Source organism: Populus trichocarpa, chromosome 10 (genome assembly GCF_000002775.5).
Source record: "Populus trichocarpa isolate Nisqually-1 chromosome 10, P.trichocarpa_v4.1, whole genome shotgun sequence".
Taxonomy (NCBI): Eukaryota; Viridiplantae; Streptophyta; class Magnoliopsida; order Malpighiales; family Salicaceae; genus Populus; species Populus trichocarpa.
Window position 1 is genome coordinate 9,891,425 of NC_037294.2, and position 22,788 is coordinate 9,914,212.

Below are 22,788 nucleotides of genomic sequence, written 5' to 3' on the forward strand. Positions count from 1 at the left end.
TTTTTTTTTGTGTGATTTGGGGAATATTTCATAATGCAGCTAAGATGTTGTTTGTTTAAAATTTTAATTTTTTATTTAAAATTAATTATTTTAGTATTTTTGAATCGGTTTTAATCTGTTAATATCAAAATAAATTTTAAAAATAAAAAAATATATTTTTAAATAAAAAACATTTAAAATGTAATTTTTATCAGACTTTAAAAAATACACAACACATTGGCCATGGCCGAGACTGACCAAGAGGAGAGAAAAACTAGCATCCGCTTGCGAGATTGTCAAATGCCAGCAGTGCATTGGCCATGGCTGAGACTGAAACGGCGCGTGCAAAATGAGAACGGCGACAACCTCCACCCTGCAGGTGGACGTGCAACTACAAAAGGTAAACAAGAAGACGCCCACTAAAATGGAAAAGAATAAGTTATCTGAAGCCTAATATCACATCCCTATGATTTTATTTGCGTGTATAACTTACCCTCTTTCTTAATTGTTTATTAATAAGGTCCTAAACTGCCAGTAATTTAATTGTTTTCTTTCCAGAATATCCATTAATTTGACCATATACATATTATATATATATTTTTTTAAATCTAGGAATAATTTGGTCATTTTATAAAAACTAACGGGCCATTTTAAGAATTAGTATATAGTTTATGGACTAAGTTATGGTTTTTGAAACCAAAGAAACTAAGTTATTATATCGCTAAAAACACAAAAGTATTAATTAATATTTACTCAAAGGAAAAACTGAAAAGAAAGCAAAGAATCTAAAACACATTGAAAGAAAAAGGAACAAAAGTAATGCTATGAATATTGCAGTTTTAACCAAAAAAAAATGTATGCTTGTTTATCTTAGATGATTTTGTATAGTATCATGTTGCAGATTCCTTATAAAAAAAAATTTAATATCAATTTAATATTTTTTCAATAAAAATAATTTTTAAAAAATAAACAAGATTTTAATCCTGTTTGATTTTATAATATGATTATATTATTCAAAAAATTTCAATTTTTTAACTTGTTTTAAATTATTTTAAAATATTTAAAATATATTACTTAATATTTTTTAAAATATATTTTTTTTAAATAATTGGTAACACGCTCCTTTTAACCTCACATTTGCAACCATCAAATCGATAACATCACATCATCCAGTTAGGTAAACAGAGTAGACCTATCACAAATTGACATGCAAGTTAAGGCACGAAAACTTGCAGGCTATGTTGGATGGTGCATGCACAAACAACACGCGAGCAGCCGTGGAAAGAAGTATTTAATACTGTGGTAGCTATTAAAATATTTTAAAATTATATTTTTCTTAAAAAAATTATTTTTAGTCCCGACATATCAAATCAATATAAAAATATAAAAAAAGAATTTTTTTTAAATCAAAATTTGATAAAAACATAGCCTGGCCACGAAGCCAATCGTGCTCTAAACACCAATCCCAGGCTGATCTTTTTGAAGTTTTTAAAAGTAAATATAATATAAAATGGTTATTTCAAGAATAAAAAAGGAAAGAAGATGCCTTTGATGGAGTAATTTGCCTAAAACTTCAATGGGGAAAAGATCCTCCACAGAATCCAGTCAAAGCCTTGTAAAAAAACTTTCACAGGGAAAGCTCAATTACGGAGGAAGTGTGTGTGTGTGTATAGAATTAGTTCATAAATGATTACCTTGAAAATTGCAAAAGCATTGAATCCCTTTTACGCAGTTCATGTATGACTTCATATACAAGCACATTGGAATCTTATGTATACAAAGAAATTATACACAAAAGGCTCACATAAGGTATACCCTTAAAGAACCCATACATGGTATTACTAATCACAAGTAAGCGAGTAAAATGTTCCAAGAAGTTGCCCAACTGCAGCAACTCAAGTTGTCAACTCTCTTGCGCTGCCAAACTTCCCTGCAGAAACGGTTGCCAGCAATTTAGCATTTTTGTTTCTAGTAAATTTTACTCTCATCAGGATCCTAGATTAAAATTTATAAGGAGATCAAGAGACTCCCTTGTAGTCTCACAGTAAATCACTAGACTCCCAAAAAACTAGAATCAAGCTATTCCCAATGAAAATGCAACCACTTCCTAACAGTTTTGAGAGCATTAAATTGTGTGATTTAGATACTGAGAGAATAATTCCAATTCCCAAAATGTAGCAAGTGTAAGATCTACATCGGCGGAAGGAGGATGATTAGCTTCAAACTATAGGGGATTTCAGTGATGCTACTGAAAGCACAAACACTAAGGTATACTTGTTTAATAATTCAGACAAGAAAGTTAAGGTTATATATTGTTCTATAGGAAAGAGAACATAATTGTCTATGGTGCCCAGAAAATACTTACCATTTATAGCTTCATTCTTCAGAGCAAGAATCAAACAGCATAGAGCCTTACAACCTGGTTAATTGTGGCACGACACACAGGGCAACCCCATTTCTTGGCTTTGATTTCCTTCAAACAAGACATGCATCCAACCATGTGGCCACATGGAATGCAAGCTCCCTCAACTGGAGCATCTAAACATATTACACATGATGATGAACCTCCATCTTCTTTCTTTTCACCTGTGTTTTCTGGTAAATTCTCAATGGGCAGGGAAGAAATATCAAGGGGGCTGGAATCAATTGATGGATAGTGAATGGGACCATCTTCTATAAGCTCATCTACAATGGGTGGAGCTGATGGGACTGAATCTTGGGCATCAGTTGCTGTCTGGACATCAGCAACGCTGCTATTCAAGATCTTGGTTTGCTGAGTTGAGCTGCCACTAGATACACCTTCATTAGGTGCCCATCCGCTGCTAGTTGTTTTTGGAGGAGGTGCTGCTGGCACATCCATAGCACCTTGACCGCCAGCATTAACAGGGCAATTACAGCTAGTTGATGAACTTGCTCCAGTGCTAGAGTGGGTATCAGAAATAGGTTGCTCTACCATGGCAGACTGAATGGAGGCATTTATTGCCATTGCTATCTCTGGATCTTCATCCGATGGTGGAGCAGTTGCTTGAACAGCCAGATTCTGAGATTTGGACAGAAATTCTGGAGGATGCATTACCTGTAACATTATAGGCATTCATGTCACAAGTCCTCTTGTAATGAACAAAGTCTTTGACTAAATGATATATAGCTCTTATTGACCATGCAAGTTTTTACATTAAAATTTCCCACTCTATACATAGATATGTAAACAACAAGGGAATTTCAATTGGAAGGTATGCAACACACTTGAAATGCTGATCAGAATTTAGACTGTAACAGATCACAACCAAACAGATACACTTGTGACATTAGGATCCTTTTCTGCATATTTAAGTAAAAAACATTTTTTAAAGGAAGCAAATCAACTGTTAGAATTTTAAATATGAAACAAATAAATCAGGTGAAGAGGAATCTCAATCAGCAGTCTGTATGCATTACGATCTGAGTATTTCTGCCCATTAAAGCAGTATAGCACCAATCATAAATAAATGCATTTCTTCAGCAATAACCATATCGTAGTGACTAGTGTGCATTTCTGGGGAGTTTGAGCATGAGCTACCACTTACACAGTAGCAAGCATAATGACTAGTGTTCATTTCAAAGGAGTTTAGTGTGGGCTCATAAACTCTTGAAGGGGGACTATAAGCCTCAAGGGAAGTAGTCCAGTATATAATATACAAATATATGTCAACGAGAGAACAGTTAGAATTTATTAAAGACATTTAAGCTTTGGTTTCTCCCAATCTGAAACAAATGTATTGTTCTTCAATATGAGTTTTCAATTTGACCCAAGGTGACATGAAAACCAATAATAACCCAAAAATAAACGATTAAAGCCAACAAAATTCCCTGCAACAGCATGCATTCCTCCCATTTTAGAAGGCTCAGAATTGTCCGTAAGGGGAGGTTTTCATGTCCTCTTCTAAATGGATCTACTGGACTCCAGAACAAACCTATTCTCAAGGAGGCTTCTTATTTGGCTATAGCATCTAACATTAGTTATGCTGGAATCTGGATAGCATTGGAAATTATAGCGTTATAAAAAAAAAGTCCTCAAATGTTATCATGGTTTCAATGAAAGGAAAGGAAAAATGCACATTCAAATGCTTCAGCTGAAAAATTGTATCATCTACTTGTAGCATACAAGTTATCAATTGCTCTATGACCAGAGAAGAACTGTATACAAGTGTGAATTGAACCTGTGGTATTCCTTTGCATGCATCACAAAACCACTGAAGCTGTTGCTTGTCTCTTTCATTGGCAGGTGCGAGTTTAAGGCGAGTTTCTGAAAACAAAACACATTAGGTTTAAGTATAAAATAATCAATACAAATTAAAAAGCTTTTGATTACTTAAATCTTAACCAAAAGCAAGTTACTTTTGATGTGGTGATTCATCGAAAAACTTATTTTTGCTAGCTATCTGGTATGTCTAATTCACGTTGGAGGCAGGAGCATGGCGACGTACACTATATCCAGAGTAGTTCGAAAGATATCTAGTTCCTTATGTTGTCAGGATTATTTATCATACTTACTTATGCCTAATAATCTGAGGCCTACACCTCACTTGTCTCCGCTTCCTGCCTCTTGAGACTATGCATGGACATAAAAAATCCAACGTAAATGTAGGGACTAGGAAACCAACATGGTATCAACTTCAACAAAGGTCAATAAAAGATTTGTGAATAGTTATCATCATTGAGAAATTACTAGTGGAGTTGTCAACAATCATCACAGTAGGATCGGCGTGGTGAAACTTTGGTTGTTCCAGATTCGCTTTCCACAATGCAATTATCGTGTGTGGTTGAGCATCCTGGTCATCCATTAATATGTAAGAAAATTACCAAAAACCAGAAAGTCATAACTTAAAAGAGAAGAAAATATAGCACTTTAAAACATAGGAATACAGCATCTTACATTTGCAAACACTACTTGGAATACAAATTCAAACAAGGAAAAAGGACAACGAAACTAAGATATAAAACCCTGATAACATACTATCATCAAAGGAAGAGACCGTTGAAAGCGAGTCGTCAGTCCCATTTCATGCAACTTCATAAACAAAGTTTGCTTTGTTTTAACATTCAATACACAGTGAGAGGTTCCAAAACCCAACCTATTCTGAAAAATTCTAGCACCAAAATGTTCAAGTGGTAATTGATGCAAAGCATGCTTGGATGTGGAAGCAGTAGCTAAACACATCACCACCTCTCACGCTGCGATATTCTCATTTCTGAATGCCATGAAGTATTGACATCTTTGAAGACTATTTCAATAGCATGAAGGAACAAAATAGCAGCATTTTTAACCACCGAAGCTTGTAGCAGTACTGTAGGTGCTTGGATAACTTAATAAAATATCTTTGATTCAAGCCACTGTGCTAGGTGGGATGAGGTAGACTTCAACCTAGGAACGATAACCTTGTGTCTCACTTACATGTAGAGGCACTCACATGTAGAGGCACTCACACGGGGTTTTTAGAGGGATATATTCCATTAGTTTGAGTCTCAACCTGAGCTTCTATTTCCACCTGTGGAATGAGCTAGCCCAACAACATTTATTGTTTCTCACCACATTCTATCGATTAAATACATGGAAGGTTAACAGGTATAGCTATAGCCATTACGAATCCAAAACCAGATAAATTTTATAATAGAAGTGTGTTTTTGGTAAAACCCATAAAACCAACCCATGTGTATAAACAAGAATAAAGATAAACCACCGATGCAAACCAGGAATGTGCCAAACAAGAATTCCAAAAGCTTAAAGACAAATACAAGTATCATTACAGCAGAGCCTAGAACCAAAAAATAACTCTCAACGGCAGCACAAAAACAAAAGCCTCCATCATTGAAAGCTTTTAACAATGAATGCGAATCCGGTATCCAATTTCTTGCAAATTAGAAAATTTTACTTGTCATACCTGCAATCTAGAATAAATGGCAAGCTCCAACTTGTAAGGCATTCTAGGACTACGGGAACCAGTAGGTAAAACGACAACCCATCTGCACATGCCATGACACTATTAGGCATAACAAATCCAGTGCCTTTTGAGAACAATTAGCTGTATAGCAAATGTTACATGAAACAAGCCATTTTAAACTGTCTAGATGACATATTCCCTAACTTAAAATGGAGTAGCAAAAAACAACAAATAAAACCCCATCAATGCGAGAACACATGGAATTGATACCCACATGTTTCTTGAAACCAACCGAGGTGCCAATACTTCTAGAAATCCAGGTCCATAAAACTCCCGCAACCAACCAGAGAATAGGCAAATATGACTCTGCAAAGAATTAGGGGAAAAAATCTTTTTTACATGGTAATTAACAGAAATTATTTTCCCACGTTGCCCAGTTACAAAGTAGTTACAACATCACAGCATGAACTGTTAAGCATACCTCAATTGCCCGGACAACATTGCCGTACCCTTTTGCCCTAGCAACTTCTAGAGGAGTTTGACAATCATCATTCATCATTAATGCATTTGCTGAAAATTGAAAAGAAACAAACACTTATTAAACTACCGCTGACACTCAAAAAAAAAAAAAACTAGACAGCTGCAAGCAAATGAAGTTTCCAAATTGACGGCAATAGACGACAGTGCACCTCACCTCCATGTGAAAGAAGTAACTTGACAGTATTTTCAAGACCTCTTTTTGCCGCATGATGCAAGGGAGCCCCCCCATTACGACCTACAGCTCAATAAAAAAAAATAAAAAAAATTAATACTCATAAACAGAATTAACACGTTAGTCAAGAATCCGTGGGCAGAGGCAATTCCTTAAAAAAAAAAAAAAATCCTCTTCTATAATATATTCGAAAATGAACCTGTTTTGTTACACAGTGGAGTCCTAAACTAATTAAGAACGAACTGATTTCTCTTAATTGAAAAATTAAGAAAGCAAATGAATATTTAAATTAGTAAAGAAAGGGATACCTGGGCGATAGGCATTAACATTAGCACCGAGCTCAATCAAAGTTTTAGCCACGTTAAAGAGTTGAGGATTCAAACACGCCACTATCAGTGGTGTTTTTCCTTCTTTATCAATCCACTGCACAACAAAACCAATTAGATTTAATTTTGTTTTTTTATTTAAAAAAATAATAAAAAGGCGAAAGATAAAAAAGGTTGGAATAATCGGAACCTCAAGGCGAGCGCCTTCTCTGCAAAGATTTTTGATTCCTTCTATATTGCTGCAATTCACTTGCTGATACAGCAACTCGTCCTTTGATTGCTGTTGCCCCATTCTTTTTTGTATCACAAACAAACAAAAATGAAGGATTCCTTCCTTCCTGGATTGCCTTCTCTTCTCTTCTTGTATTATTTAGAGGTAAATCGGAGCGGTACTGTCTGGGAAAGCTACGACTATAATTTTCCTGGAAAATCGAATTTCGATATTTTTTTTTTTGCTTAAGAAAGAAGAATTTGGAAAGTCAATTGATGGGAAATTTAAAAAATAGGTGAGGAGTTGAATGGAACTAAACTAAGCTTACGTGTCCTCTAATTTGATGGTGTGGGCTAGAGAGCGCGTGGATGGTGGACCCGAAACCGCCTTCAACTTCATTGTTGAGGAATTTGCTTCTTCTTCTTTTTTTCTATATTGATTTGTGCCCAAGGCCCATAACACAAAAACCCAGCTATAAAATAAATTATTTTTTAAAATATTTTTTATTTTAAAATATATTAATTTATTTTTTATTTTAAAATATATTAATTTATTTTTATTTTTTTAAATTTATTTTTAATATTAATACACCAAGAAAAATTAGACTAAACAAACACCAAGTTATTTTACTATAAAACTATGAATTAATATTCTATTTGGATATTCCACATTTGATTTGTTACCAAATGGTTTTAGGAATCATTCTCGATTATAAAAAAAAAATTAAATATACTTCTATATTTTACCTTTTCTTTTTACACAACGAATAATAAAAATTTAAGTCATGATCCATTAACATCTCTACTCAAAAAATAGTTCGAGAAAAAGCTATTGTTTCTTTCTCGAGTAACTCTTTCCTTATCGATGCAAGCATTAGAGATAATGTAGCTTTTTATATTTAGGGTAACCTCTTATTGGTCCCTAATTTATACACCAATTTTCAATTAGGTCATCAACCTAATTTTATATTAATTTGATCATTAAAATACAGAAATCCTCAATTGATTCCCTTCATGTTTCTCGTCTAAACTTTATAATTTATGAAATAAAAAGACGTCATTTTATGTCATTTTTCTTGCAATAACTCTAAGAACATAAGAACTTGATTGAGGATTTCTAAAAGGATAAATGTGATTAGAAAATAGACTGGGATCTAATTGAGAAATGGGTAACAAGTTAGGGACTAAAGTGAGGTTGCCCCTTTATTCAACTTGTATTAAATAGATGTGGACGACATTTAGGATGTGGACGACATTTAGGAGTCGACAGAAAACATCCTACGTGATTTATGCAATTGGATTGCGGAATCAATTTTTGTAACAAAAAAAAAATGATATTTTTAATTTTTTCATAACTTTTGAAAAGTGTATTTTATCTAAAATAAAAGGAAAACACTTTTCTGAAAACCAAGTCAAATTTTTCTTGACTGAAAAGTGTTTCTGTTGACCAGTTTTTCTAATAACAAACAAATACATGAAAGTTTGAAAATTAAATTTTAAAAAATTATTTTCCACCAAACAAATAAGGCCTTTTGGGTTTCTCCTTGAGACTTACCGGACTCCTTTTGGGTATTTGTTTTTATATGTTTTTTTTCCTAGTCTTTCACTCATTTTTTATGTGAATTGGGAGTGTTTTACAGTTAAAATACTATTTGTTTAAAATTTATATTTTTAACTAAAATTATTTTTTAGTGTTTAATCATTTGGATTTTTTAATATAAAAAATAAATTCAAAAAATTAAAGATAAAAAACAATTTATTAATACATTTCTCAATTAAAAATATTTTAATAATAATTTCTATCACACTCGTAATATTACGCAACTTATTGGCCATGGCCGAGACTGACCAAGAGGAGAGAAAAACTAGCATCTGCTTGCGAGATTGTCAAATGCCATGGCTGAGACTGAAACGGCGCGTGCAAAATGAGAACGGCGACAACCTCCACCCTGCAGGTGGACGTGCAACTACAAACGGTAAAAAAGAAGACGCCCACTAAAATGGAAAAGAATAAGTTATCTGAAGCCTAATATCACATCCCTATGATTTTATTTGCGTGTATAACTTACCCTCTTTCTTAATTGTTTATTAATAAGGTCCTAAACTGCCAGTAATTTAATTGTTTTCTTTCCAGAATATCCATTAATTTGACCATATATATTTTTTAAAAAATCTAGGAATAATTTGGTCATTTTATAAAAACTAACGGGCCATTTTAAGAATTAGTATATAGTTTATGGACTAAGTTATGGTTTTTGAAACCAAAGAAACTAAGTTATTATATCGCTAAAAACACAAAAGTATTAATTAATATTTACTCAAAGGAAAAACTGAAAAGAAAGCAAAGAATCTAAAACACATTGAAAGAAAAAGGAACAAAAGTAATGCCATGAATATTGAAGTTTTAACCAAAAAAAAATGTGTACTTGTTTATCTTATGATTTTGTTTAGTATCATGTTGCAGATTCCTTATAAAAAAAACATTTAATATCAATTTAATATTTTTTTAATGTTAAGTTGGTTGATAATTTAACTTTGTAATTTTTTTTACAAGTAAAGCTAAATCATGTGGGGAAAACACTGTAACTTTCCTCACAAAACATTGTGGATTGCTACAATGTTTTTTTACATGTTTTTTTTTGTTTTTTTGTTATGATTTTTTCCAAAATTATCTTTGTTGATTTTGTTGAGGAAACACTGTAGCAATCCATATAATTTTTTTTTGTTATATTTTTTTCAAAATTATCTTTGTCGATTTTAGTTTTTTAATATTACAATTATAAGTAAGGCTAAATTATGTGGAAAAATAACTATAGCTTTCCTCACAAAATACTGTAGATTGCTACAGAGTTTCTCTGCATGAGTTTTTTTTCCTCATGGAATATTAACTTCATCACATCTTCAGTTTCTATTATCTAACACTGGTTCGCAATTATATTACCATCAAACATATTTATTTTATAAACTCGCGACAGCGTGCAATATCTAATCATATGTATACAAAGAAATTATACACAAACGGCTCACATAAGGTGTACCCTTAAAGAACCCATACATGGTCTTAATAATCACAAGTAAGCGAGTACAATGTTCCAAGAAGGTGCTTAACTGCAGCCACTCAAGTTGTCAATTCTCTTGCGCTGCCAAACTTACCTGCAGAAATGGTTGCCAGCAATTTAGCATTTTTGTTTCTAGTAAATTTTACTCTCATCAGGATCCTACATTAAAATTTATGCGGAGATCAATAGGCTCCCATGTAGTCACACAGTAAATCACTAGACTCCCAAAAAACTAGTATCAAGCTATTCCCAAAGAAAATGCAACCACTTCCTAACAGTTTTGAGAGCATTTACTTGTGTGACTTAGATACTGAGAGAATAATTCCAATTCCTAAAATGTAGCAAGTGTAAGATCTACATCGGCGGAAGGAGGATGATTAGCTTCAAACTGTAGGGGATTTCAGTGATGCTACTGAAAGCATGAACACTAAGGTATACTTGTTCAATAATTCAGACAAAAAAGTTAAGGTCATATACTGTTCTATAGGAAAGAGAACATAATTGTCTATGGTGCCCAGAAAATACTTACCATTTATACCTTCATTCTTCAGCAAGAATCAAACAGCATAGAGCCTTACAACCTGGTTAATTGTGGCACGACACACAGGGCAACCCCATTCCTTGGCTTTGATTTCCTTCAAACAAGACATACATCCAACCATGTGGCCACATGGAATGCAAGCTCCCTCAACTAGAGCATCTAAACATATTACACATGATGATGAACCTCCATCTTCTTTCTTTTCACCTGTGTTTTCTGGTAAATTCTCAAGGGGCAGGGAAGAAAAATCAAGGGGGCTGGAATCAATTGATGGATAGTGAATGAGACAATCGTCTATAAGCTCATCTACAATGGGTGGAGCTGATGGGACTGAATCTTGGGCATCAGTTGCTATCTGGACATCAGCAACGCTGCTATTCAAGATCTTGGTTTGCTGAGTTGAGCTGCCACTAGATACACTTTCATAAGGTGCCCATCCGCTGCTAGTTGTTTTTGGAGGAGGTGTTGCTGGCACATCCATAGCACCTTGACCGCCATCATTAACAGGGCAATTCCAGCTAGAGGATGAACTTGCTCCAGTGCTAGAGTGGGTATCAAAAATAGGTTGCTCTGCCATGGCAGACTGAATGGAGGCATTTACTGCCATTGCTATCTCTGGATCTTCATCCGATGGTGGAGCAGTTGCTTGAACAACCAGATTCTGAGATCTGGACAGAAATTCTAGAGGATGCATTACCTGTAACATTATAGGCATTCGTATCACAAGTCCTCTTGTAATGAACAAAGTCTTTGACTAAATGATATTAGCTCTTATTGACTATGCAAGTTTTTACATTAAAATTTCCCACTCTATACATAGATATGTAAACAACAAGGGAATTTCAATTTAAAGGTATGCAACACTCTTGAAAAGCTTATCAGAATTTGGACTATAACAGATCACAACCAAACAGATACACTTGTGACATTAGGATCCTTTTCTGCATATTTAAGTAAAAAACCTTTTTTAAAGGAAGCAAATCAACTGCTAGAATTTTAAATATGAAACAATTAATCAGGTGCAAGAGGAACCTCAATCAGCAGTTCGTATGGATTTGCGATCAGAGTATTTCTACCTATTAAAGTAGAGTAGCACCAATCAGAAATAAATGCATTTCTTCAGCAATAACCGTAGCGTAGTGACTAGTATGCATTTCAGGGGAGTTTGAGCATGAGCTACCACTTACATAGTAGCAAGCGACTCATAACTGTCTAAAGGAAAGCATAATGACTAGTGTTCATTTCAAAAGAGTTTACTGTGGGCTCATAAATTCTTGAAGGGGGACTATGAACCTCAAGGGAAGTAGTCCAGTACATAATATACAAATACATGTCAACGAGACAACAATTAGAATTTATTTAAGACATTTAAGCTTTGGTTTCTCCCAATCTGAAACAAATGTATTGTTCTTCAATATGAGTTTTCAACTTGACCCAAGGTGAGATGAAAACCAATAATAACCCAAAAATAACCGATTAAAGCCAACAAAATTCCCTGCAACAGCATGACATTCCTGCCATTTTAGAAGGCTCAGAAATGTCCGCAAGGGGAGGTTTTCATTTCCTCTTCTAAATGGATCTACTGGACTCCAGAACAACCCTATTCTCGAGGAGGCTTCTTATTTGGCTATAGCATCTAACATTAGTTATGTTGGAGTCTGGATAGCATTGGAAATTATAGCGTTATAAAAAAAAAAGTCCTCAGAAGTTATCATGGTTTCAATGAAAGGAAAGGAAAAATGCACATTCAAATACTTCAGCTGAAAAATTGTCTCATCTACTTGTAGCATACAAGTTGTCATTTGCTCTATGACCACAGAAGAAGAACTGTATACAAGGGTGAATCGAACCTGTGGTATTCCTTTGCATGCATCACAAAACCACTGAAGCTGTTGCTTGTCTCTTTCATTTGCAGGAGCGAGTTTAATGCGTGTTTCTGAAAACATAACATATCATGTTTAAGTTGAAAATAATCAATACAAATTGTAATAACCAAAAATAATATATAAAAAATAAAAAATGAATGAATTAAAGATTGGGTTGATATGGGACTAATAAGGATTGAATTATAAATTTGGGGATCAATTATGTCAAACATGGGAAGAATTGGAAGTTTGGGGACTTAATTGAATTTGAAATTGTTTAATTAATGAAATCAGGAACCTAATTGTTCAATGGCAGAAGCTTAGGGTCCAAATTAAAAATAATCATTTCGGGTGAAATCACTGTTATTTTCAACGTACATTATTTATCATCTTCTCATCTTGAAGACCGGATCAACAAGAAACACAACCAGCAAATCATGAACCACGATGCCCACGATCCCTCACAAAACATGCCTCATTTCTGAAGGCATGAACACACGACTTTCTCTAGCTTTAAAAGCCTGAGAACGGCCTCGCAGAGAGAAAGGGGGCTGAAAAAACACACAGAGAGAAAGACACAAGAGCCAAGAACGAACAAAAAAAAAAAGAGAGAGCCAGGGGCAGGGATACTTAAGAAAAAAGAGAACCAAAAGGGAAAAACAGGAACATCAACGGGACAAAAAAAACACAGACAGGTAAAACAACAAAGAAAAAGACCCAGAACCAGAATGACATTACTAGGAAACCAACATGACATCAACTTCAACAAAGGTTAATAAGAGATACGCAGATAGTTATCATCATTGAGAAATTACTAGTGGAGTTGTCAGCAATCATCACAGTAGGATCGGAGCGGTGAAACTTCGGTTCTTCCAGATTTGCTTTCCACAATGCAATTATCGTGCGTGGTTTAACATCCTGGTCGTCCATTAATATGTAAGAAAATTACCAAGAACCAGAAAGTCATAACTTAAAAGAGAAGAAAATATAGCACTTTAAAACATAGGAATACAACATCTTACATTTGCAAACACTACTTGGAATACAAATTCAAACAAGGAATAAGGACAACTAAACTAAGAAATAAAACCCTGATAACATCTATCATCAAAGAAAGAGACCGTTGAAAGTGAGTCGTCAGTCCCATTTCATGCAACTTCATGAACAAAGTTTGCTTTGTTTTAACATGCAGCACACAGTGAGAGGTTCCAAAATGCAGCCTATTCTGCAAAATTCTAGCACTAAAATGTTCAAGTGGTAATTGATGCAAAGCATGCTTGGATGTGGAAGTAGTAGCTAAGCACATCACCACCTCCCACGCTGCGATGTTCTCATTTCTGAATGCCAAGAAGTATTGACATCTTTGAAGACTATTTCAACACCATGAAAACAGCTAGAAGGAGCAAAATAGCAGCATTTTTTACCACTAAAGCAGCTTGTAACAGTACTATAGGTGCTTGGATAACTTAATAAAATATCTTTGATTCAAGCCACTGTGCTAGGTGGGATGAGGTAGACTTCAACCTAGCTAGGAACGATAACCTTGTGTCTCACTCACATGTAGAGGCACTCACACGGGGTTTTAAGAGGGATATATTCCATTAGTTCGAGTCTCAACCTGAGCTTCTATATATTTCCACCTGTAGAGCCAAACAACATTTATTGTTTCCCACCACATTCTATCGATTAAATACATGGAAGGTTAACAGGTATAGCTACAACCATTATGAATCCAGAACCAGATAAATTTTATAATAAAAGTGTGTTTTTGGTAAAAACCCATAACACTGCTAGAAAGCTAACCAATGTGTATAAACCATAGTTATTAAACCCGGAATGAACCAGCATGGTTTCCCGATGGCTAGATCGGTCCGGGTGAGGACAAAGAATGGGATGAGCAAAAACTTGGTTGACCAGGCAAAACCCGATTGAGATCCGTTTTTTTTATAGTTGGTTATTAACTTTTTTCAAAGTTCACTATATAAATACTAGAATAATATTTTATTTTTTTATGTGGGATTTGAAGCCCTTTAGTATATATATTTTATGTTCACAAGAAAAAAATTATGTTTTTTCAATGTGGGATAAAAAGTCTTTTTGGTTTACATACTTCAACTTAAAAGGATAACACATAGTATCTTTTCAATATGCGATAAAAAACCTTTTGAAATAATCTTTTAAACTTCATTATTTATAACAAGTATAACATATATTCACATGGATTATTTTTTAATTTTTTTATATGAAATATTAGAACTTCTAATATTTTTTTTAATTTTTCCGAGTTAATTCTGGTTGATCCGAGTCAATTTATATAACCCTAAACCCGGCTTCTTGTCCGGTTCAATCCTCATGTAGGATATATAAGAACTATGTATGATATAAATAGGAATAAAGATAAACCACCGATGCAAACCAGGAATGTGCCGGACAAGAATTCCAAAAGCTTAAAGACAAATACAAGTATCATTACAGCAGAGCCTAGAACCAAAAAATAACTCTCAAAGGCAGCACAAAAACAAAAGCCTGCATCGTTATAAAATTTTAACAATGAATGTGAATCTGGTATCCAATTTCTTGCAAATTAGAAAATTTTACTTGGCGTACCTTCAAACTAGAATAAATGGCAAGTTCGAACTTGCAAGGCATTCCAGGATTACGGGAACCAATAGGTAAAACAACAGCCCATCTGCACAAGCCGTGACACTATTAAGCATAACAAATCCAGTGCTCTTTGAGAACAGTATTTAGCTGTATAGCAAATGTTACATGCAACAAGCCATTTCAATCTAAGATTATATTTGTTTTTGCGTTTTAAAAGTGATTTTAAAAAGGTTTGATTTTTTTTTATTTTTTTCTTCAAATTAATATTTTTTGATATTTTTAGATTATTTTAATGCGTTAATGTCAAAAATAATTTTTAAAAAATAAAAAAATATTATTTTAATATATTTTTAAATAAAAAACATTTTAAAAAATAACCGTAATTATATTTTCAAGCTATAACTGCCTAGATAACATATTCCATAACTTACAAAGTAGTAGTAAAAAACAACAAATACCCACATGTTTCTTGAAACCAACCGAGGTGCCAATACTTCTAGAAATCCAGGTCCATAAAACTCCCGCAACCAACCAGAGAATAGGCAAATATGACTCTGCAAAGAATTAGGGGAAAAAATCTTTTTTACATGGTAATTAACAGAAATTATTTTCGCACGTTGCCCAGTTACAAAGGAGTTACAACATCACAGCATGAACGGTTAAGCATACCTCAATTGCCCGGACAACATTGCCGTACCCTTTTGCCCTAGCAACTTCTAGAGGAGTTTGACAATCATCATTCGTCATTAATGCATTTGCTGAAAATTAAAAAGAAACAAATACTTATTAAACTATCGCTGACACTCCAATATATATATATATATATATATATATATATATATATATATATATATATAGACACACACACAGCTGCAAAAATTAACTATTCTTTTTTGTATTTTAAAAATATTTTTTTAAAAATTTAATTTTTTTTATTTTCTTTAAATTAATATTTTTTTAGTATTTTTAAATCATTTTGATGCACTGATGTCAAAAATAAATTTTTTAAAACTAAAAACATATATTATTTTGATGAATTTTCAAATAAAAAACATTTTAAAAAGAAACTATTACCTGTTTGTTTTTTGTTTTAAAAAATTTAATTTGTTTTTATTTTTTTGCTTCAAATTAATATTTTTTTGGTGTTTTGAAATCATTTTGATGCACTGATATCAAAAATATTTTTTTAAATAAATATTATTTTTATGAATTTTCGAGTGAAAAACATTTTGAAAAACAACTATTACTTATTTATTTTTGAGTTTTAAAATTGTTTTAGAAATAATTTAAATTTTTATTTGCTTCAAATTAATTTTTTTTGGTGTTTTAATGAATTTTCAAGAAAAAATCACTTTTAAAAGCAATTATCTGTTTGTTTTTACATTTCAAAACTTTTTTTAAAAAAATTGAAATATTTTTAATTTTTTTAATTAATATTTTTTTAGTGTTTTTAAATTATTTTAATATATTGATATAAAAAATAATTATTTTAATAAATTTTTAAATAAAAAATAACTACAACCAATCTAATCTCTTAAGTATAGGAGATCGCCTCACCTCCATGTGAAAGAAGTAACTTGACAGTATTTTCAAGACCTTTTTTTGCCGCATGATGCAAGGGATTCCCCCCCTTTCGACCTACAGCTCGATACAAAAAATAAAAATAATTATACTCATAAACAGAATTAACACGTTAATCAAGAATCCGTGGGCAGAGGCAATTCCTTCAAAAAAAAAAAAATCCTTTACCGTAATATATTCGAAAATGAACCTGTTTTGTTATGCAGTGGAGTACTGAACTAATTAAGAACGAACTAATTTCTCTTAATTGAAAAATTAAGAAAGCAAATGAATATTTAAATTAGTAAAGAAAGGGAAACCTGGGCGATAGGCATTAACATCAGCACCGAGCTCAATCAAAGTTTTAGCCACGTTAAAGAGTTGAGGATCCAAACACGCCAATATCAGTGGTGTTTTTCCTTCTTTATCAATCCACTGCACAACAAAACCAATTAGATTTATTAAAAAAAATAATGAAAAGGAGAGATAAAAAAGTTGGAATAATCGGAACCTCGAGGCGAGCGCCTTCTCTGCAAAGTTTTTTGATTCCTTCTATGTTGCCGTTTTTCACTTGCTGATACAGCAACTCGTGCTTTGATTGCTGTTGCCCCATTCTTTTTGTATCACAAAACAAACAAAAATGAAGGATTCCTTCCTTCCTGGATTGCCTTCTCTTCTCTTCTCGTATTATTTAGAGGTAAATCGGAGCGGTACTTTCCGGGAAAGCTACATAAAATTCACTTATCTCAACTATAAAAATTCTGAACATGATAATACCTCATCAGATACCCGAAAGGACATCATACATAAAATAACGAAATTGACTTTTGAGAGAGCAAGAGTGGTAGAGCGGCAGTCTTGTAAACTGAAGGTCTGTAGTTCGATCCTGCATGGGGGCAAATTTAAATAATATTCCCCCCCTGCCTTTCCTTTGCTTCAAACGGGATCAATGAGCAGAACACCACCTTCTTCTTCCCAGACATGCGCATGGAAAAGAACTCTTGGAAATAATATGCCTCTTGACGAATGATTTTCTTGTTTAACTTGATCAAGGCTGGAACTCAGAAATACTCTTCTACTAGTTTGTAATTATCTAATACATACAGTATATCATGGCATGGAAATATTTATGCATCCTAAGTCATTTGTTTTGTGTTCTAGCAGGTTTACTAGCTACGGGATATTTCAAATTATGGGGGCTTTCATCCCATTATGTGGACATCATCCCAAGGCGACAAAAAAAATAAAAATAAAAAACCTCCGACTTGTAAGTATTCAGTTTTCAAGAAAACATTAATTAATTTATAATGCTATATGCGACAGTGTGTGAGTGTGTAAATATGATTTTAGGGAAGGTCATGGTGGTTAAGGAGGTTTTTTTTTTTTTTTTGATTTTCCGATTCAAATTTTAGAAACATCAGACAAGAATTTCTTTGACATATGATTTCCGATATGTGACTTTAAAATTGTCTTGTAAAAGAATTGGCCTTGCTATACATATATGTGTGTGTGTTGTGTCCAAACCAATTTTATTCACACATTTGACATTTATCAGATAAAACTTAAAAATTTACTATAAATGCTATTTTACAACTGTTTAATCATGATGGTTTCATTCCATTAATACTATTAAAAAAAATCATCAATGAAATTATATACGGTCTTTTATCAGTGATATGTTATATTCACCAATAAAAATACTTATAAAATAAAAAAAACATTAATAAAATAACTTACAGTGTTTTTGTTGTCGCAGATTAAAGTGGGTAAATATTTTTTACTTAGTGTGTTTTTACTATTTATAAATCCATCTATAATTTTATTATTGTCTAACTCACCAACATACCATAGATTACCTACCATAAGTTTTCCTTAGCCTAATTTTCTTAAATCTATCTTACACTAGCTAGTATGTACTATGACTACAACTTAGAGGAGATAGACACAAAGGGAACAATGCAAGTGGTTAATTTGTTAATTCTTGTCTTTGAGCAGCATTTACCTCTTAATCTTTAGCATAATTTTCTTAATCTTTAACATTTTAATTGTGTGTATAAATGTACCTTAAGATCAGTCTTCGTAAACATAGCATGCCATGGCTTAATTATGTTGTAGGGGACATGTGCGTATGAGGTTCAAGAAACGGGGACGATGGTGAGAGATCAAGGTTATGGAGGGCCTAATTTTACCTCCACTCAACTTGGCCTCCTTCACTCCGATGCTTAGTTACGTACTGTTCAGTCTCTTCTCTTTCATCATAGGTGATGATATTCCAAAATTATTGCAGGGACAAAATTAAAAAAAAAACATGGATGAAATTTGAAATTAACAATAATTAGCGGCCTTTTTTAACTTCTTTCTTTTTCCCTCAAGTTATTTTTCTTTTGCTTTGATCTCCCAGCTATGTTTTCTTTCAATTTAGTCCTTGAAAATCCTTTTTTTTGTTGTCCTGGATTTTTTTGGTCTCTTTATATTTCATTATTGTGAGCACCCGAGGTGTCAAGGATTGTTTCTGAGTTTAATAAGGTGTTGATTTTGCATTAAAATTTTTAAAATTATTGCATAGGATAATTTTAAAAGAGAATGGACTAAATTTGACATTAACAATAATTGTCAACCTTTTTTTCATGTTCATTGTTCAAGGGTTGTGTAAATATACACTCTGGTCTTGTAGTTTTCACTTTCTTTTATGTCTAGTCCCTTATGTTTTTGAATTTTTCATTTCTATCCCAAACTTTATTTGTCTTACTTTTTATAAGATCCATGTTCTGATTTCGATGTTAAAAAATAGAAATTCAAGCCGTGATCTATCAACATCCCTTCTCAAAAAGTAGTTCGAGAAGAAAGCTATTGTTCTTTCTCGAGTAACTCTTTTCTTATGAATGCAAGCATCTGGGATACCGTAGCTTTTTATATTTAGGGTAACCTCTTATTGGTCCTTAATTTATACACCAATTTTCAATTAGGTCATCAACCTAATTTTATATTAATTTGATCATTAAAATACCAGAAATTCTCAATTGATTCTCCTTCATGTTTCTCATCTAAACTTTGTGATTTATGAAATAAAAAGACGTCATTTTATGCCATTTTTCTTACAAGAACTTGATTGAGGATTTCTAAAAGGATAGATTTGATTAGAAAATAGGCCGGGATGTAATTGAGAAATGGGTAACAAGTAAGGGACTAAAGTGAGGTTGCCCCTTTATTCAACTTGTATAGCATAATACAATTCAGCTCTAAATTTATTCTGATAGGGAAACAAGCATAGTTATATAGCCAATGGCCATCAAGTCCGAAACCAGTCATGAGGCCTGGAAGCAAGCTCTGTGCTTCGATTCTGGAAATAAATGATCATCTTGTCTCGAGGTGGTAAGTTTTCCTTGATCACAGGATGGTCGAGAAACTTGTTCATCCATGAAGTTGTTGCTGGAAATTGCAGAGGATTTACTATCTTCATGGACCCAACTTCTTCCCACACTGGCAGCCAGTAAGACATCCATCCCATTGCAATGTCCAGGTAGCCAATGTTCTCTCCTCCAAAAAAATGCTTCCCTTTGAGCTCTCCCTCTATCTTTTCAATGGCTTCAACGGCCAGTTTTATTGCCTTCTCCTTCTCCTCTCCCAGGGAGCACATTGCAATCCATGCACCATCCAGAATCTTCAGAAAAAATAGGAAATTAATTGAAATGTTGGCATTACAGAATCAAAACCATAATGTTTAATCGCACACCCACATTTGATTGTTGCGAGGATCAATCAAGAAATTCATGGAGATAACAAATCTTTGAGATTTATTGGACCTTTTATTTTAGGTTATTTATCTCCCAATTCTCATATATTTTTGATAATGCATGTTTTTTTTTTTTTAAAAAAAAATTATACTTTTCTATGATTTTTATATAGAGATGTTAAAAATATATAATACCACATGACAGACTCACATCCACTCTTCTCATCTACGTTTAAATTTTTGTTTAAAATTGGATTTTAATTGCAATAAAGTCCTGATGGCTAACATTACAAAAAGAAAGAAAAATCAAAGTGTAATCACTAACGTGTTCCACTCAAAAATAATATTTTTAAGAAATCCCTTTTATTGCCGAACCATAGAATAATTTCACGATGTTAAATAAATAATAAAAAATGATAGATATAAGGAGAAAAGAGAAAAATAAAAAAGAAAATAATTTTTAATTCTATATGATTTTTTTTTTAATTTTGATAGAATTCAATATGATTAATTCTATATACTTGTGTCTCTCTTCAAACTGGCATCGCAAATATCTTTCCGACACAAAATGTTAACTAATTAAATATATCAAATACTAATAAAATTAAAAATCAAGCAATTAACGAATCAAGCGAATGCTAAGCAATAATCAATCACCTTCTCTTCAGCAAATTTAGCCCAAAACCGTGTCTTGGCTCTTTCGTAAGGATCTTGAGGCATCAGTGGACATTGTTTCCATGTCTCATCGATAAACTCAAGAATAACAAATGACTCGGCGATCACTTTCCGGCCATGCACAAGCACCGGAACTTTTTTATGGACAGGATTGAGCTCCATGAGCAGAGAACTCTTGTTGAATATATCTTCCTCTATGTACTCATAATCGACACCCTTAAGCTTCAAAGCCCATTCTACCCTGCGAGCGAAGGGGCTAGCCCAGAACCCCAAAAGCTTCACCTGCTCTGTGTTTGCCATCAGATTATTTTTACCTGCTTCTTGTTCTCAGCTGCTTGTTTAGCTCTTTTATATAGAGCATAGTAGAGGAGTAGGAGTGGGCAACTTGTAATTAGTGTTGGAATTTCAAAAAGAGAGGGTTAGAGTAGAGCAATTGTTTTCTTCAACACCACCAATGGAACGCGAGGGCGTACATCAGGAGGTAGAATAACAAATGATGGGAGATTCCGTAAACGATTTGTGGTTTCTTGGACCTTTTCTTTCAATATCGCGTTTCTTCAAGGTAGGCGGCTCTACTTGGCAACGACTAATCTATTTGTTCTTGGTATGCACATTTTCATATATTTTTCTATATTAGTTGACCGCTAGCTATTGTTAGCATAATGAAATGAATCGAAGAAAAAAAGATTGATGGTGCAAAATTAATTTAATTTTCAGGTAAGATGATTCAGTGGAAGGGAAAGTTTAATTAGCAGTCGACAAGCATGAAGAAGAAGTTTATTTAGGATGTCTGTGAGTATGGTAAATTTTATTTTTTAAAATGTATTTTATTTAAAAATATATTAAATTAATATTTTTTTATATTTTAAAATTTATTTTTGATATTTACATACCAAAACAATCTAAAAATACTTAAAATATAATTTAAAATAAAATAAATTTAATTTTAAAAAAACAAGTTAGAACTTAAATTCCAAACGGGTCTAACTTATGTGTACAAGAAGCCAGACAACTATCACCCAAAAACAAACATACTGGACAACAAAACACGACCTGTCATCGATTTGAAACTGTTGACGACAGGTCGTCTGTATGGATACAAGTCCGCTGGCATTCTCACAGAGCCTAGTGCTGAGACCACCCCTGTTTGTGAATTTCTGCTATAGTATGTCTTCATTCTAGCTGTAAATTGATTCCTAAAGTGTGGAGGAAGCTGGAAAGCAAGCTAGGGAGATGGTGGCCATTGCTTTTCCCTTGCAAAAATAATTAAAATTAGAAAGGAAAAGTAAAGAACAGCGTGCGCAAGTCTTGCCATATCCTCACAAACTGTACGGAAAAGGTGAAAGAAATGAAATTTTCACGTGGCCGGACCATGTCTAGCATATTCAATTAAAGCCATGTTCGGTTCATTTCCAAAATTAATTGGGAAAGTTCTACTATTCAAATTCAAATAATATTGCATACCAAATGTTGGATTCCAAATGTGGTCGTGTTCGTTCCTCCATCAACATTAATCTTGTAAATGATCAAACTCAGCTCAATTTCCATGATTGAATTTTTACTTGTCCTAAATAATCTATGAATTAAATTAGCTTTTTGAATG

At 33.2% G+C, this 22,788-nt stretch overlaps 3 protein-coding genes across 6 annotated transcripts; all 3 read right to left on the bottom strand.

Annotated features, from left to right (window-relative positions):
- Positions 1-1,658: 1,658 nt before the first annotated feature.
- Positions 1,659-7,442, bottom strand: LOC127905875 (putative E3 ubiquitin-protein ligase XBAT34). 2 transcript variants are annotated; one of them, XM_052456512.1, is made up of 10 exons: positions 7,129-7,442; positions 6,921-7,035; positions 6,595-6,675; positions 6,382-6,470; positions 6,175-6,266; positions 5,901-5,982; positions 4,688-4,790; positions 4,179-4,264; positions 2,345-3,055; positions 1,659-1,974 (listed from the first exon to the last, which is right to left on the bottom strand). In XM_052456512.1, the coding sequence occupies exons 1-9, from the start codon at positions 7,228-7,230 to the stop codon at positions 2,375-2,377; spliced, it is 1,431 nt and encodes a 476-aa protein (XP_052312472.1). In that variant the 5' UTR covers positions 7,231-7,442; the 3' UTR covers positions 1,659-1,974; positions 2,345-2,374. The 2 variants fall into 2 exon arrangements, with proteins under 2 accessions (XP_052312472.1, XP_052312471.1); XM_052456511.1 differs by having other exon boundaries at positions 1,659-1,909; positions 7,129-7,441.
- Positions 7,443-10,080: 2,638 nt separating this feature from the next.
- LOC18102469 (putative E3 ubiquitin-protein ligase XBAT35) lies at positions 10,081-17,655 on the bottom strand. 3 transcript variants are annotated; one of them, XM_052456514.1, is made up of 10 exons: positions 17,289-17,655; positions 17,098-17,212; positions 16,775-16,855; positions 15,887-15,975; positions 15,680-15,771; positions 15,221-15,302; positions 13,429-13,531; positions 12,599-12,684; positions 10,737-11,445; positions 10,081-10,296 (listed from the first exon to the last, which is right to left on the bottom strand). In XM_052456514.1, exons 1-9 carry the CDS (start codon positions 17,388-17,390, stop codon positions 10,765-10,767), a joined length of 1,431 nt encoding a protein of 476 aa, XP_052312474.1. In that variant the 5' UTR covers positions 17,391-17,655; the 3' UTR covers positions 10,081-10,296; positions 10,737-10,764. The 3 variants fall into 3 exon arrangements, with proteins under 3 accessions (XP_052312474.1, XP_052312473.1, XP_052312475.1); XM_052456513.1 differs by having other exon boundaries at positions 10,081-10,301; positions 17,289-17,654; XM_052456515.1 differs by lacking the exon at positions 10,081-10,296 and adding an exon at positions 10,308-10,619.
- A 2,231-nt stretch (positions 17,656-19,886) lies between these two features.
- LOC18102470 (probable glutathione S-transferase) lies at positions 19,887-21,716 on the bottom strand. The gene is made up of 2 exons (XM_006378272.3): positions 21,168-21,716; positions 19,887-20,438 (listed from the first exon to the last, which is right to left on the bottom strand). The coding sequence occupies exons 1-2, from the start codon at positions 21,483-21,485 to the stop codon at positions 20,067-20,069; spliced, it is 690 nt and encodes a 229-aa protein (XP_006378334.1). The 5' UTR covers positions 21,486-21,716; the 3' UTR covers positions 19,887-20,066.
- Between the last annotated feature and the right edge of the window lie 1,072 nt (positions 21,717-22,788).

Coding starts and splice junctions, on each gene's coding strand:
- LOC127905875 (XM_052456512.1), bottom strand. CDS start 7,230: ATGGGGCAACAGCAATCAAAGGACGAGTTGCTGTATCAGCAAGTGAAT. Junction 6,676..6,920: donor TGTTAATGCCTATCGCCCAG/GTATCCCTTTCT, acceptor ATTGAGCTGTAG/GTCGTAATGGGGGGGCTCCC. Junction 5,983..6,174: donor CGGTTGGTTTCAAGAAACAT/GTGGGTATCAAT, acceptor TGGCATGTGCAG/ATGGGTTGTCGTTTTACCTA.
- LOC18102469 (XM_052456514.1), bottom strand. CDS start 17,390: ATGGGGCAACAGCAATCAAAGCACGAGTTGCTGTATCAGCAAGTGAAA. Junction 16,856..17,097: donor TGTTAATGCCTATCGCCCAG/GTTTCCCTTTCT, acceptor ATCGAGCTGTAG/GTCGAAAGGGGGGGAATCCC. Junction 15,772..15,886: donor ATGTTGTCCGGGCAATTGAG/GTATGCTTAACC, acceptor AATTCTTTGCAG/AGTCATATTTGCCTATTCTC.
- LOC18102470 (XM_006378272.3), bottom strand. CDS start 21,485: ATGGCAAACACAGAGCAGGTGAAGCTTTTGGGGTTCTGGGCTAGCCCC. Junction 20,439..21,167: donor CTAAATTTGCTGAAGAGAAG/GTGATTGATTAT, acceptor TTTTTTCTGAAG/ATTCTGGATGGTGCATGGAT.